At 39.0% G+C, this 15,421-nt stretch overlaps 1 protein-coding gene across 3 annotated transcripts in view; it reads right to left on the reverse strand.

Annotated features, from left to right (window-relative positions):
• Positions 1-9,507, reverse strand: part of LOC110528878 (zinc finger protein OZF) — a 28,911-nt gene extending 19,404 nt beyond the window's left edge. Inside the window, exons 1-2 of one of the 3 annotated variants that reach the window (XM_036973125.1) lie at positions 9,378-9,507; positions 8,361-8,609 (exon numbers count right to left, since the gene is read on the reverse strand). In XM_036973125.1, coding sequence (XP_036829020.1) covers positions 8,361-8,463 — 103 coding nt within the window. In that variant the 5' untranslated portion in view covers positions 8,464-8,609; positions 9,378-9,507. Of the gene's footprint in view, positions 1-2,602; positions 2,657-8,360; positions 8,655-9,377 lie in introns of those variants that run through there. The other 2 variants (XR_005042062.1, XM_036973127.1) reach the window with 2 other exon arrangements.
• Positions 9,508-15,421: the final 5,914 nt, after the last annotated feature.

Below are 15,421 nucleotides of genomic sequence, written 5' to 3' on the forward strand. Positions count from 1 at the left end.
CAACAATCTTGAAGTTCACACACATGCTGAGCAATTGTTGGCTGCTTTAATCCAACTCATCCTAAACCAACTCAATTGAGTTACGGTCTGGTGATTGTGGAAGCCAGGTCATCTGACGCAGCACTCCATCACTCTCCTTCTTGGTCAAATAGCCCTTACACAGCCTGGAGGTATGTTGTGTCATTGTCTTGTTGAAAAACAAATGAGTCCCACTAAGCCCAAACCAGATGGAATGGCGTATCGCTGCAGAATGCTGTGGTAGCCATGCTGGTTACATGTGCCTTGATATCTAAATAAATCAGACAGTGTCACCAGCAAAGCACCGCCACAACATCACACCTCCTCCATGCTTCACGGTAGGAAATACACATGCGGAGATCATCCGGTCACCTACTCTGCGTCTCACAAAGACACGGCGGTTAGAAGCAAAAATCTGAAATTTGGACTAATCGGACCAAAGGACTGGTTTCCACAGGTCTAATGTCCATTGCTCGTGTTTCTTGGCCCAAGCAAGTCTCTTCTTATTGGTGTGCTTTAGTAGTGGTTTCTTTGCATCAATCTGACCATGAAGGCCTGATTCACACAGTCTCCTCTGAACAGTTGTTGTTGATGTGTCTGTTACTTGAACTCTGAAGCATTTATTTGGGCTGCAATTTCTGAGGCTGGTAACTCTAATGAACTTATCCCCTGTAGCAGAGGTAACTCTGGGTCTTCCATTCCTGTGGCGGTCCTCATGAAAGCCAGTTTCATCATAGCGCCTGATGGTTTTTGCGACTGCACTTGAAGAAACAGTCAAAGTTCTTGAAATGTTCCCGGATTACTTTAAGACCTGAAGCTCAGTCAATGATAGAATGTAATTTCTCTTTGCTTATTTGAGCTGTTCTTTCCATAATATGGACTTGGTCTTTTACCAAATAGGGCTCTTCTGTATACCACCCCTTCCTTGTCACAACAGAACTGATTGGCTCAAACGCATTAAGGAAAGATATTACAAAAAATTACTTTTACGAAGGCACACCTGTTAATTGAAATGCATTCCAGGTGACTTCCTCATGAAGCTGGTTGAGAGAATGCCAAGAGTTTGCAAAGCTGTCAAGGCAAAGGGTGGCTACTTTGAAGAATCTCAAATATATCGGTTTGTTTAACACTTATTTGGTTACAACACAATTCCATATGTGTTTTTTCATAGTTTTGATGTCTTCACTGTTATTCTACAATGCAGAAAGAAAAACCCTTCAATGAGTAGGTGTCCAAACGTTTGACTGGTACTGTACATGTCAATCAAATGTACCTTTTTACATTAGCAGTTGTCACAAAATGCTTTACAGAAATCCAGATTAAAAATCACAAAAAGAGTAAGCAATGCAGATGTAGAAGCACAGTGGCTATGAAAAACTCCCTAGAAAGCAGGAACCTTGGAAGAAACAGAGAGGAACCAGGCCCAAAGGGGTGGCCGGTCCTCTTCTGTCTGTACCGGGTGACATACACTACATTTTAAAAGTTTGGGGTCACTTAGAAATGTCTTCGTTTTGAAAGAAAAGCAAACATTTTGGTTGAATAAAATTGATCAGAAATACAGTGAAGACATTGTTAAATGTTGTAAATGACTATTGTAGCTGGAAATGGCTGACTTTTTTAAATGGAATATCCACATAGGTGCACAGAGGCCCATTATCAGCAACCATCACTCCTGTGTTCCAATGGCACGTTGTGTTAGCTAATCCAAGTTTATAATTTTAAAAAGGCGAAAACTATTGTTTTTAAATTAAACTTGGATTAGCTAACACAACATTCCATTGGATCACAGGAGTGATGGTTGCTGATAATGGGCCTCTGTACGCCTATGTAGATATTCCATTAAACAAATAATAAAATAAACAGTTTCCAGCTACAATAGTCATTTGCAACATTAACAAAAAAGGGGCGTGTCATCCTCCACTCACTATCACAAGGGTTAGTAATGTTAGAGAATGTCCAGTCATCTGGTGTTTTTCAGTACCTATAGTGTTCTCTTTGAAGTAGAAAGAAGAAATCGATATAAGGTTAAATATTGACATGTGTAAGCAGAATGAAGGCTGAGCCCATGTGAATGTACAGAGCTGGATCAAAATCTTTAGACCTGCAGTAGGAGTGTGTGTCACGCCACCAATATAATCTATGCCCAAATGTCTGAGGCAATAAGAAAGGCAGCAATATTAGGGTGGCCAAAGCTAGAAGGAATTAATATTTTACATAAAGTGGAGTGACACTGTTATATATGGGTAAAACTGTATAAAAGCTGAGTACTGAGAATGGAGAATCAGTTCTTCCATGGAATTGCTCGGCTTTGTTACTTTTGTAATAAAGTCTATTTGATTTCACAAGCTCCGGTATCTGAGAAATATTTATTCAATATTTCCATGACAGTAACTATACAGACACATTTCATAGACATTTTAAAAAACACTGGCAGTTTGTCTACTTGTTGGCAATACTGGTGTCAAACCATGCAAGTCTGAGTAGCATGAAATAATGTCTACCTTCTCATTGAAACAGTTCTACCGCAGTTTTTCATACACAGTGGGAAGTTGGAAAAAATAACAAACTTAGAACCTGCTCTTACCATGAGAAACAGAAGTCCCAATCTTCTTCTCCTCTTCTTCATCTTTAATGTTGACATTCAGCTCCAGTGTTTGACTGCAGTCTTCCAGCTTCACTGATGCCATCTCTGGATCCTGCAGTGCAAACTGGGCTCCACTGTCACAATCAGGACCCAGTGACTGTGGGGTTGGACTCACTGTGGAAGGAGAGTGGCAGGCTAAGCTTGTCCTCATTGTTCTCATACTTCATTATAGTCTGCCTGTAGTAACAATGACAAACAGGCACCAAAAGTTAATCTTGACAGTTCCTGCACTTTCTTTATTCCCTCAAAATATATTATATTTCTTCTTGGTCAATTATCTAATTTAGTGCTTGACTTGGACTGAAATAGGTGCCCGTGCTCATTTTGGGTGACGGTACTGTTTCTATTTAGGTGCAGGAGCGCCACAATACTTTTGAGCTAATATTCTATAAAAGAAACGAGCAGAAGCAGTAGAAATTTGACGTACTGGTACTCAGCTCTGATGAGCTCCTGTCCAAGTCAAGCACGGATCTCATTTCAATAGATCAGCTAGATAAGAATTGACAAAACCTTAATTCATTCAAATTAGACAAAGTACACACTTCAAAAATAGCCTACACAGCGTAAATGCACTTAATCTATAGTAGATTAAATTCACATAAATACATAAATGACAACAAAGCATGTAGTACAAGGTTACAGTATGTTTATCGCAGCACTATGTACTATTTTCCTGAATAACATCATCTTCACCACCATTTCAAATCAATAGTATTATAATAGTAGTATAGTATAATATAATAGTATTTCTGTTCACACCCTAGTAACATTTATAGATAAAAGATAGAAACAACTTAATGTGTCTGAATATTAGTACACATGTAGAAAACTGATGATCATTACATTAAGCTTCAAAACTGTAGTGTAACCGTGAAAATGTCTCTCTGCACCCGCTTTCTTTAGTTCGTTGACGCAGACCGTGTGGGCGCCGCCATTTTCCCAGCTCGTGAATTTTACACAAAACCAAAAACATGCCAAACGAACTCAGAAATCTCAAATAAATTGATTATTTATTAAATGTCCTTGAGGAAATGATGTACACCCATTCAGACAAACCCGAAGTGTCTAGCTATGTGACTATCTATGTGTATCACGTTCACTCGGTTTGACACAAAAATAACACATCAACCCTTTACCAAACGTGATAATACGTTAACGGATGCTACCTAGCATGGTATGACATGTTCTTTCGAAATTAGAAAGTTTAAACGTGCCATTACAAACCTGTAGTAATACATATAAACAGACACAGGGGTTATCGTCTTAACATCACAGTTCTCGCGCTTCATTTATTCTGGAACTTCCTGTTCCCCCTCTACACCCGATGGATAAATTGGAAACGCTAAGCGCATGCTTCACCTCACTACCAAACTAAAATATGTTATGAACAGAGTGGACTACGTTTTGTAGACCTTGCCCGTTGCAGAAGTTTATTTTTAATATTTTTTTTTTATAAATCGCTTTGTTTAGAAGTAACGCAAAGGTGACTTGAGTTATTGCACACGAGCGCTTCACAGAGGTGGTGTTCCCTAACAGAAATATGCAGATGTATGCTAGAACGCGCTAATAGGATCTCGTTACCTTGTGCTTGGCTCTGCCCACAATGACTAATCTCTTCCCATTGGAACCGACCGGTTTAGTTATAAAAAAAAACATGGTGCAACCCTCCGTGCTTTCAGGGATTATTATGTCCCTATCCCATTATATGAGAAGGGCGGTACTTAATTTGAGCCGGATCTTCCGGCACCTCTCAGTTTTGTAGTCTTTCGTTCTTTCGTTATTTGTCAGGATCAGGTAACCAAGCTCTTGTGGCATGAAAAATACATTTCCACTATTTGCAATGTAAAAATCATAATAAAAGCCATCAGAGTAATTACATTTGGATTCCTCTGCAATTGTCATGCCTCCTAAAAAACGTAATGTGAAAACGTGCCTGATATTCTAAGAATTGATTCATGTTGGGCCTTCCCAGGTTTATGCAACATTGTAGCCTATTTAGACCAAGGCGTGGCCATTGCTGTGGTGAGAGAGAAGCACACCTGTATCTCTCACAGAACTAAAATGAGATTCACTTTGGATGATCTCTCTCCCTCTGTGTTGTTATAGACATGAGCCGACAACTCATCTCTCCAGCATTGCACTTCATAATGTATTTCCTATAATATTTCTAATACCATCGCTAGAAAACACAGGTTGTAAAGCAAATAGATCCTGCTGAATAGAACATACTAATCTGTCTGTTACCAAGTTATCAACTTCCAAATAGGTCTATTGAGAGAACAGCATTGTTTTTACAAGGTAAAGCAAGAGAGATAAGCTTTTGTCTGGTGATTGAGCTGCACATCATTGGGTGAGTCAGTGAAACTGGAAAGCTTGTTTAGGATTATAACTTCCTCCTCATATTGTAAAATGTGTTTCTCCTCACACCTGGCCTAGGCTATTGATGGATTAGAGACAAGGTTGTTTTTATTGACCTCAGATTCTGTTTGTCAGTGTCAAAGTAGTCTGTCATTTTGGTCATTGAGAGGTATTTTTAAAAAATCTGCAAAAGTCTCCAGTCATCTAAAATGATGTAGAACCGCAAGAAATCTGTTTACAGAAGGCCACATTTTTCCAGGAATCCAGGCTACAATAAATGTACTTCATGTGAGCAACTTCTGCAAGCAGCTCCACACCACTACTCTTTGCCAGTACACTAAAGCCATGATAATGCATGCAAAGGTATTTTATTGAATGTGTTCTGGTACCTCAGAGACCCCCCCCCCCCCCCCCCTTGGGCTCACTTTTTGTTCCAGCACCTCCCAATTTACTAATGAAGCACTGGAGAAGTGGGTAGCTGCTGCTGCCTCCCATGGGACACATCTCCTTTACATAGAGTTATTCAGGCTGTTGATTGTGGCCTGTGGAATGTTGTCCCATTGCTCTTCAATGGCTGTGCGAAATTCCTGGATATTGGCAGGAACTGGAACAAGCTGTCGTTCACATTAATCCAGACCATCCCAAACATGCTCAAAGGGTGACATGTCTGGTGAGTATGCAGGCCATCGAAGAATTGGGACATTTTCAGCATTATCAATTGTGTACAGATCCTTGCGACGTGGGGCTGTGCGTTGTCATGCTGAAACATGAGGTGATGGCGGCAGATGAATGGCAGGACAACGGCCCTCAGGATCTTGTCATGTATTGAACACTAACCAAACGTCAGTGAGTACCAGATTGAAAGCCTCCTAAGCATGTATTGAACACTAACCAAACGTCAGTGAGTACCAGATTGAAAGCCTCCTAAGCATGTATTGAACACTAACCAAACGTCAGTGAGTACCAGATTGAAAGCCTCCTAAGCATGTATTGGAGGGAAACTACATTCTACCAGTTTCAAATCAACTCAATGAAATTTAAATCAGAAAATGAGTGCTGGACAGCAAAATCAGAGAATTGGAGAGGGAAACTTTTTGAGATAACTCAGTAGAAGTAAACAAGGAATTATTTGCTCTTAAAGCTCAGTATGAAGAACTTTCCACCTCAAAGGCTGTAAACAGCTTAACTAGGCTGAAACAGTCCTATGATCAAGGTGAAAAACCTGGTAAATTACTGGCCTGGCGCATTTAGAAGTTAAATTCAGACCGAGCCATTCCTGTAATTCATAATTAACAAGGACAATTATCAATAGATCGTGTAGAAATAAACCAAACATTTGCTTCCTACTACAACACACTTTACAACTCTGAATCTCCTGAGAAGTAATCAGGTATTGATGTTCCCTCTATGTCAGGAGACACTAAATTGGATCTGGAAAAGGTATTGGATGGTGTTGAAATATCTGATGTTATTTTCAATAGGAAGGGAAGTAGAGAGGCAGGTCCAGATGGGCTCCCAATAGATATGTCGAAGATAATTAAGGACAAACTTCTAGGTCCCCTTCTGGATATGTACAGTGTATTGGGGTATGATATGCTCTAGAGCTCAGATACAGACAATAAACACCCGCCTGAGATTGTTGCAATACAATTGGATAATGAGAACATATATCACCTTGTTAAGCTCCACAGATTTGACCCTAATACCCCCGACCTGTGTGTTAAATGTAACACACATTTAGGCACCTTGTATCATTGCCTGGAGGAATGTGTTGAGATACAAACGTTTTGGAGCTCAGTACTGCGCTACATCTCTGAGATGACCTCTACCCCAATACCACTAATCCATAAACTATACCTCCTAAATCTTTACCCAGAGAATATCTCTGAGATGACCTCTACCCCAATACCACTAATCCATAAACTATCCCTCCTAAATCTTTACCCAGAGAGTATCTCTGAGATGACCTCTACCCCAATACCACTAATCCATAAACTATCCCTCCTAAATCTTTACCCAGAGAGTATCTCTGAGATGACCACTACCCCAATACCACTAATCCATAAACTATCCCTCCTAAATCTTTACCCAGAGAGTATCTCTGAGATGACCTCTACCCCAATACCACTAATCCATAAACTATCCCTCCTAAATCTTTACCCAGAGAGTATCTCTGAGATGACCACTACCCCAATACCACTAATCCATAAACTATACCTCCTAAATCTTTACCCAGAGAATATCTCTGAGATGACCACTACCCCAATACCACTAATCCATAAACTATCCCTCCTAAATCTTTACCCAGAGAGTATCTCTGAGATGACCACTACCACAATACCACTAATCCCTAAACTATCCCTCCTAAATCTTTACCCAGAGAGTATCTCTGAGATGACCACTACCACAATACCACTAATCCCTAAACTATCCCTCCTAAATCTTTACCCAGAGAGTATCTCTGAGATGACCACTACCACAATACCACTAATCCCTAAACTATCCCTCCTAAATCTTTACCCAGAGAATATCTCTGAGATGACCTCTACCCCAATACCACTAATCCCTAAACTATACCTCCTAAATCTTTACCCAGAGAATATCTCTTTACATAGGAGAGAAAAGACAATGTTTGGCCTCTGTCTATTACAAGCTAGACGTTCAATTGCTCTCCACTGGATGTAAGTCAGTTCCCCCTCACTTGGTCATTGGTAAAAATAATTAAATTCAAGCCTGGCTCTTGAAAAATGTACTTATATAGTGAAAAAGAAAGCCCCAGAGTGTCATAATATTTGGGATCTGTTTTGTGAGTTTTTACAAACCGGTGATTCTAGAAGCATTGGAACTGTAAATCCTCTATTTTTATTGGCTGTAGTTCTTAGAGGTATCTGCATATTACACTTTTTATTGGGAAATGTTTTGGTACCCTTCCCCAAACCTGTGCCTCAACATAATCCTTTCATGGAGCTCTACGGACAATTCCTTCAAACTCGTGGCTTGGTTTTTACTCTGACATGCACTGTCAAATGTGGCACCTTATATAGACAGGTGTGTGCCTTTCTAAATCATGTCCAATCAATTGAATTTACCATAGGTGGACTCTCAATCAAGTTGTAAAAACATCTCAAGGATGATCAATGGAAACAGGATGCACCTGAGCTCAATGTTGAGTCTCATAGCAAAGGGTCTGAATACTTACGTAAATAAAGGTATTTCTGTTTAGAATTTTTGAAAATAAGAATTTGTTCGTAACCGACTTGCCTAGTTAAATAAAAGGTAAAAACATTTTTCATACACAGTGGGAAGTTGGATGAACAACACACTTAGAACCTGGTCTTACCATGAGAAACAGATTTCCCAATCTTCTCGTCCTCTTCTTCATCTTTAATGTTGACATTCAGCTCCACTGTTTGACTGCAGTCTTCCAGCTTCACTGATGCCATCTCTGGATCCTGCAGTGCAAACTGGGCTCCACTGTCACAATCAGGACCCAGTGACTGTAGGTTTGAACTCAGTGTGGAAGGAGAGAGGAAGGCTGGGTTTGTCCTCACTGTTGATGTTACCGGCTTCAGACTTAATCTGAGTCAGCCTGTAGTAATAAAGAGAAACAGACACAAAAGTTAGTCTTGACAGTTCTGGCACTTTATTCTCTAAAAATATGGTTTATATTTAGGTGCAGGAGCTCCACAATACTGTTGAGCTAATTTTCTATAAGAAGAACATGAGCTCAAACAGTAGAATTTTGAGGTGCCGATACTCAGCTCCGGTGAGCTATTGTCGAAGTCAAGCATTGATCTAATTTCAATAGGTGAGGTAGGTAAGCATTGACAAAACATTCATTAATTCACATTAGACAAAGTATACACTTTAAAATCAGGCTACACAAATTAAATGCACTTAATCTATAGTAGATTTCCCGAATTCGGATAAACGACTCAAAAACCATTTAGTACACGGTTGCCTTGTTTTAGGCAGCACTATGTAGTATTATCCTGAATAACCTTGTCTTCACTGTATTATTTAAATCAAAACCAATAGTATTTCCGTTCACACCATAGTAACATTTATAGATAAAGATAGAAACAACTTAATGTGTCTGAATATTAGTACACATGTAGAAAATTGATAATCTCTGCATGGATTTTTTTCACTGTATTCACAGGAATGTCCCTGTATTGATGTGTAATATTGTTATTTTTGTTGCAGTAAAAAAAAAAAAAAGTCCGTTGACGCAAACCGAGTGGTGCCGCCATTTTACCTGCTCGTGAATTTTATACAAAACCAATAACTTGCCAAACGAATTCAGAAACCTCAAGTAAATATATTCTTTCGAAGGTTTACACGTGCTATTACATACCTGTAGTAATACACAGAAACGGACACGAATATTATCTTCTAGACCGCATCGTTCTAGCGCTATCTTTATACTGAAGAATGGTGCGCGCCTTCCCGGAACTTCCTGTTCTCCCACTAACACCGTCCGTGCATTCCGGGGCCCTTGAGAAGGCCCTACCCCATTACATGAGAAGGGGTTCGTAGCCTCCTCCAGGACACATCTCCTTTGCATAGAGTTGATCAAGATGTTAATTGTGTAATGCTATTTCTAGAATGTTTGCTGGTCTGTGGAGCAACCAGACGCTGCACTAGACACATTTATTACATTGATTATTCCAGTTACTAATAAGTCCTCACCAATTAAGGAAATTACTGTAAAAACTGTTAAATCTCCTTGGATTGATGAGGAATTGAACATTTGTATTGTTGAGAGGGATGAGGTGAAAGGAATGGCAAATAAAGTCTGGCAGCCCAACTGATTGGCAAATGTACTGCGAATTAAGAAATAATGTGACTAAACTAAATAAAAATAAACTACACTATGAAACAAAGAGAAATTATATAAAGAATGATAGTAAAAAGCTTTGGAGCACATTAAACAAAATTGAGAAAAAAAGCCAACTTGGCTCCTTCATACATTGAATCAGATGTCTCATTTATCACAAAACCCACTGATATTGCCAAGATAAACAAACTTAGGGATGACATGCCAGCAACAAATGCTGACACTACACATCCAAGTATATCTGACCAAATCATGAAAGACAAGAAATGTACTTTTGAATTCCGTAAAGTTGGTAAAAAGATTGTTGTCTTTCAACAATGAGAAGCCACCGGAGTCTGACAATCTACTAGAAAGTGTGTGTCCTCAGGCCTGGAGGGAAGCTAAAATCATTCCGCCACTAAAGAATAGTAAAGCCCCCTTTATTGGCTCAAATAGCTGACCAGTCAGCCTGTCAACAAACTTCGGGACAAAATTATGTTTGAGAAGTACACTCGACACTCGACACTTACACAAATTACTCATGATTGGCTGAGAGAAATTGATGCTAAAATGATTGTGGGGGCTGTCTTGTTAGACTTCAGTGCAGCTTTTGACATTATCGATCATAGTCTGCTGCTGGAAAAACGTATGTGGCTCAACTACGTCTCAATATGAATAATGTGGAAATTGAGCAAGTTGAGGTGACTAAACTGCTTGGAGTAACCCTGGGTTGGAAACTGTGATGGTCAAAACATATTGATACAACAGTAGCTAAGATGGGGAGAAGTCTGTCCATAATAAAGAGCTGCTCTGCCTTTTTAACAACACTGTCAACAAGGCAGGTCCCTAGTTTTATCGCACCTAGACTACTGTTCAGTAGTGTGGTCAGGTGCCACAAAGAGGGACTTGGGAAAATTGCAGTTGGCTCAGAACAGGGCAACACGGCTGGCCCTTAAAAGTAGACGGAGAGCTACCATTAATTACATGCATGTCAATCTCTCATGGCTCAAAGTGGAAGAGAGATTGACTTCATCATTACTTGTTTTTTTAAGAGCTGTTGACACGCTGAATGTTTCCGAGCTGTCTGTGTAAAACTTCTTATGGCTGGGGGGCAGTATTGAGTAGCTTGGATGAATAAGGTGCCCAGAGTAAACTGCCTGCTACTCAGGCCCAGAAGCTAAGATATACATATTATTAGTTAAAAAAAACACCATGAAGTTTCTAAAACGGTTTGAATGATATCTGTGAGTATAACAGAACTCATATGGCAGACAAAAATCCAACCAGGAGATGGGAAATCTGAGGTTTGTAGTTTTTCAACTCTTTGCCTATCCAAGATACAGTGTAAATTCGGTCCGACTGCACTTCCTAAGGTGTCCACTAGATGTCAACAGTCTTTAGAACCTTGTTTCAGGCTTCTACTGTGAAGGGGGAGCGAATGAGAGCTGTTTCAACCAGGTGTCTGACAGAATGCCATGAGCTCAGTCTCGCGCACGCCCGTGAGAGCGACCTGCGTTCCATTGCATTTCTAAAGACAAAGGAATTGTCCGGTTGGAACATTATTTAAGATTTATGTTAAAAACATCCTAAAGATTGTTTCTATACATCGTTTGACATGTTTCTACGAACTGTAACAGAACTTTTTGACTTTTCATTTGGACCTAGTGCTCGTGCCTGGATTTGTGAACTAAACGCGCAAACAAAAAGGAGGTATTTGGACATAAATGATGGACTTTATCGAACAAAACAAACATTTATTGTGGAACTGGGATTCCTGTGAGTGCATTCTGATGAAGATTATCAAAGGTAAGTGAATATTTATAATGCTATTTCTGTCTTCTGTTGACTCAACATGACACAACATGGCGGGTATCTGTATGGCTTGTTTTTGTGTCTGAGCGCTGTACTCAGATTATTGTATGGTGTGCTTTTTCCGTAAAGCTTTTTTGAAATCTGATACAGCAGTTGCATCAAGGAGAAGTATATCTATAATTCCATGCATAACACTTGTATATTTTATCAATGTTTATTATGAGTATTTCTGTAAATTGATGTGGCTCTCTGCAAAATCACCGGATGGTTTGGAAGCAAAACATTACTGAACATAACGCGCCAATGTAAACTGAGATTTTTGGATATAAATATGAACTTTATCGAACAAAACATACATGTATTGTGTAACATGAAGTCCTATGAGTGTCATCTGATGAAGATCAAAGGTTAGTGATTAATTTTCTCTATTTCTGCTTTTTGTGACTCCTCTCTTTGGCTGGAAAAATGGCTGTTTTTCTATAACTAGGTGCTGACCTAACATAATCATATGGTTTACTTTCGTTGTAAAGCTTTTTGAAATCGGACACTGTGGTGGGATTAGCAAGTTTATCTTTAAAATGGTGTATAATACTTGTATGTTTTAAGAATTTTAATTATGAGATTTCTGTTGTTTGATTTTGGCGCCCTGCACTTTCACTGGCTGTTGTCAAATTGATCCCGTTAACGGGATTTCAGCCGTAAGAAGTTAAAAATACAAGCACATAGCTAGGAAACCCATGACTACCCCACAAGACATGCCACCAGAGGTCTCTTCACAGTCCCCAAGTCCAGAACATACTATGGGAGGCGCACAGTACTACATAGAGCCATGATTACATGGAACTCTATTCCACATCAGGCTACTGATGCCAGCAGTAGAATCAGATTTAAAAAGCATGTAAAAAATACCACCTTATGGAACAACGGGGACTGTGAAGAGACACACACAAAAGGTACAGACACATGCATACGTACACATTGTGATATTGAAGGTTTTGTGTTGTGGAGATGTGGTGGTGTAGGGATGTTACATGATGTACTGTTTTAACTTTAGCTCATTCAGAACAAACATAGTTCACTGTTTAATCTGTTGTTTTATATGTCATGTGGATGCGTTGGTGTGTTTGGAGCCCAGGAAGAGTAACTAATGGGGATCCCTGATAAATACACAAATACAAACCACTCCAGGGATCTTCTGCTTATACCACCTTTATATACCTTTATATAACACATTTATTAAACTCCAGCTATAACACCTTTTATACCACCTTCACATAACACCTTCATATAACGCCTTTATGAAACACCTTTACTAAACTCCAGCTATAACACCTTTATATAACACCTTTATATAACACCTTTACTAAACTCCAGATATAACACCTTTATATAACACCTTTATGAAACACCTTTACTAAACTCCAGATATAACACCTTTATATTACGCCTTTATATAACACCTTTATATAACACCTTTATATAACACCTTTACTAAACTCCAGCTATAACACCTTTTATACCAGCTTTATATAACACCTTTATATAACACCTTTACTAAACTCCAGCTATAACACCTTTTATACCAGCTTTATATAACACCTTTATATTACACCTTTATATAACACCTTTATATAACACCTTTATGAAACACCTTTACTAAACTCCAGATATAACACCTTTTATACCACCTTTATATAAAATTCAAAAGGCACTCGCACATCTGAGCAAAATGTTTTGCAGGTGCCATGGCAACAGTTGAACAAGATGAAGGAAAAAGGAAACTGCACACTGCTCTTGATAGTATCACTGATATTCAATAAACTTACGTATCGGGCCTCACAGCCTTTGTCAGAGCTTTTAGTGAATAAAAAAAAAGAATGAGCACCCTTATGTAGACCTGGCCCCACCCACATCCGTTCACACATCAAAAGGGGTTGGAGGAAAAACAAATAAGTGCTGCCAAATATAACAATATGCATTTTATAAATATTACAAAAGTGTGTAAATAAGACGTATTAAACACGTCTGTAAAACCACACTGAGGACATTCAGCAAGTTTTCATTAGTCGTTGGGTACATCATACGAAAAACATCATAGTGATCTTCAGTAGGCACATCATTCATGTTCAAATTCACAACATAACATACACAGGCATTTCATCATTAAGTCCTTTAGGAGATAATGTCTGGAGGGTGAAAATCCCAAAACATTTTCTTTTACTCAGAGTTTTATTAATATCTTCTCCCCTGTCTGACTTCTTAACTTTCTCTATGCCACAAAAATCTAAAAAGGTAGAAATGTCCTGCCTCAGGTCATTAAAATGTACTGCGACTGGATGATCCCTGTTGTTTCTCCTGTTTGAACTTTTATGTTCACTAATTCTCTGTTTGAGAGAGCGGGAGGTTTTACCGACATAGCAGAGCCCACATGGACATTTAATAATGTAAATAACATGGGTGGTGGAACACGTAATGTCATTTATTTGGATTTTCACCCTCCAGACATTACAACAGTCTGACCCTCCATATAGTCTTGGGCATATATTGAACTCTAACAAAGGGCCGTGGAAAAGGTCTGTTGAAATGAGTACTGTAATGGTGTAGAGAATGGTAACACAAGCTTCCTCTCTGGTTCCATTATCCAATAGATAGATAGTGGGTAATTCTTGAATTGAATGGGAAATATTGTCTCTGGACTTTGGAACCTAATAAAACGCTGTTATTTTTTAAAAGTTATATGAAATGAGTAAAAGACCAAGTCCATATTGTGGCAAGAACAGCTCAATTAAACCATTTGTAACAGAATTTTAGTTAGTCCAGCATAAAGCTTTCCTTTTAACACCATGGCGTGAATCCTTACCACCGCTACACCTGGCTATTGGCCACCGGAGTCTCGTCTGGCAGCCTAACAACTAATTCAGCCTCATTTACTGCTGATATGATTGACTTGATTAAATAAATATGGTTTCCACTGACTCCTTGTGGATTTGTGTAAGTCGATAAGAACCTTCTGGTTAAAATAAAGGTTAAATAATAATAATAAAATATGTACATGGTAAAATCAACACTGTAAAACACACAAACACACACTCTTTAGGCCCACCTTCCTTTCTGCGTCGGACTCCAGCCTCGTGTCTGGGGTGGAACATCTACTTCTGAATGTACCATGCTTAGATTCCTAATGACATCTCAGATTGAACTGACACACTGCAAACAAGACACACTGGTTTGAAATGACAGAAATATGATTAATATATTTTAACAGAACAGGAAGTCCTATTAATATAGACATTGGTGATTTTACCACTGTAATATCAGATGGACATTATTATGTTGTGGTCATTGAATTGATTAGCCCACTAACCACGTGTTAAATGTGTAGTGTAGCCTACACTGTGTAGGACTATGAATTGGGAAGCTATAGGCTATTTGTTAATAGGATAATTATGTTCTGGCCCGCAGACTAGCTACAAGCCCATCAACAAATTGACTGGAGGCCAAACCTAGTTACCAACCCACATTGTATCTAGTAAATTATAAACTGGGTGGTTCAGCCCTGAATGCTGATTGGCTGGGTATGACAATACTTGTCAATTCAATTTCCCCCATCTTCATCACAATACAGATCATTCAAATGTGTGGTTATAGTGCTAAACTTGAAGGACTCATTGTCTCTGTGAACTGAAATTATACTGTTCCCCACCAGTGCCCTCAGAAGAGGAAACAATGATACAATGTAGTCTAACAACATCTCTCTCAAACAGCACAGA

The sequence above is a fragment of the Oncorhynchus mykiss genome, unplaced genomic scaffold (genome assembly GCF_013265735.2).
Source record: "Oncorhynchus mykiss isolate Arlee unplaced genomic scaffold, USDA_OmykA_1.1 un_scaffold_222, whole genome shotgun sequence".
In the NCBI taxonomy this organism is placed as follows: Eukaryota; Metazoa; Chordata; class Actinopteri; order Salmoniformes; family Salmonidae; genus Oncorhynchus; species Oncorhynchus mykiss.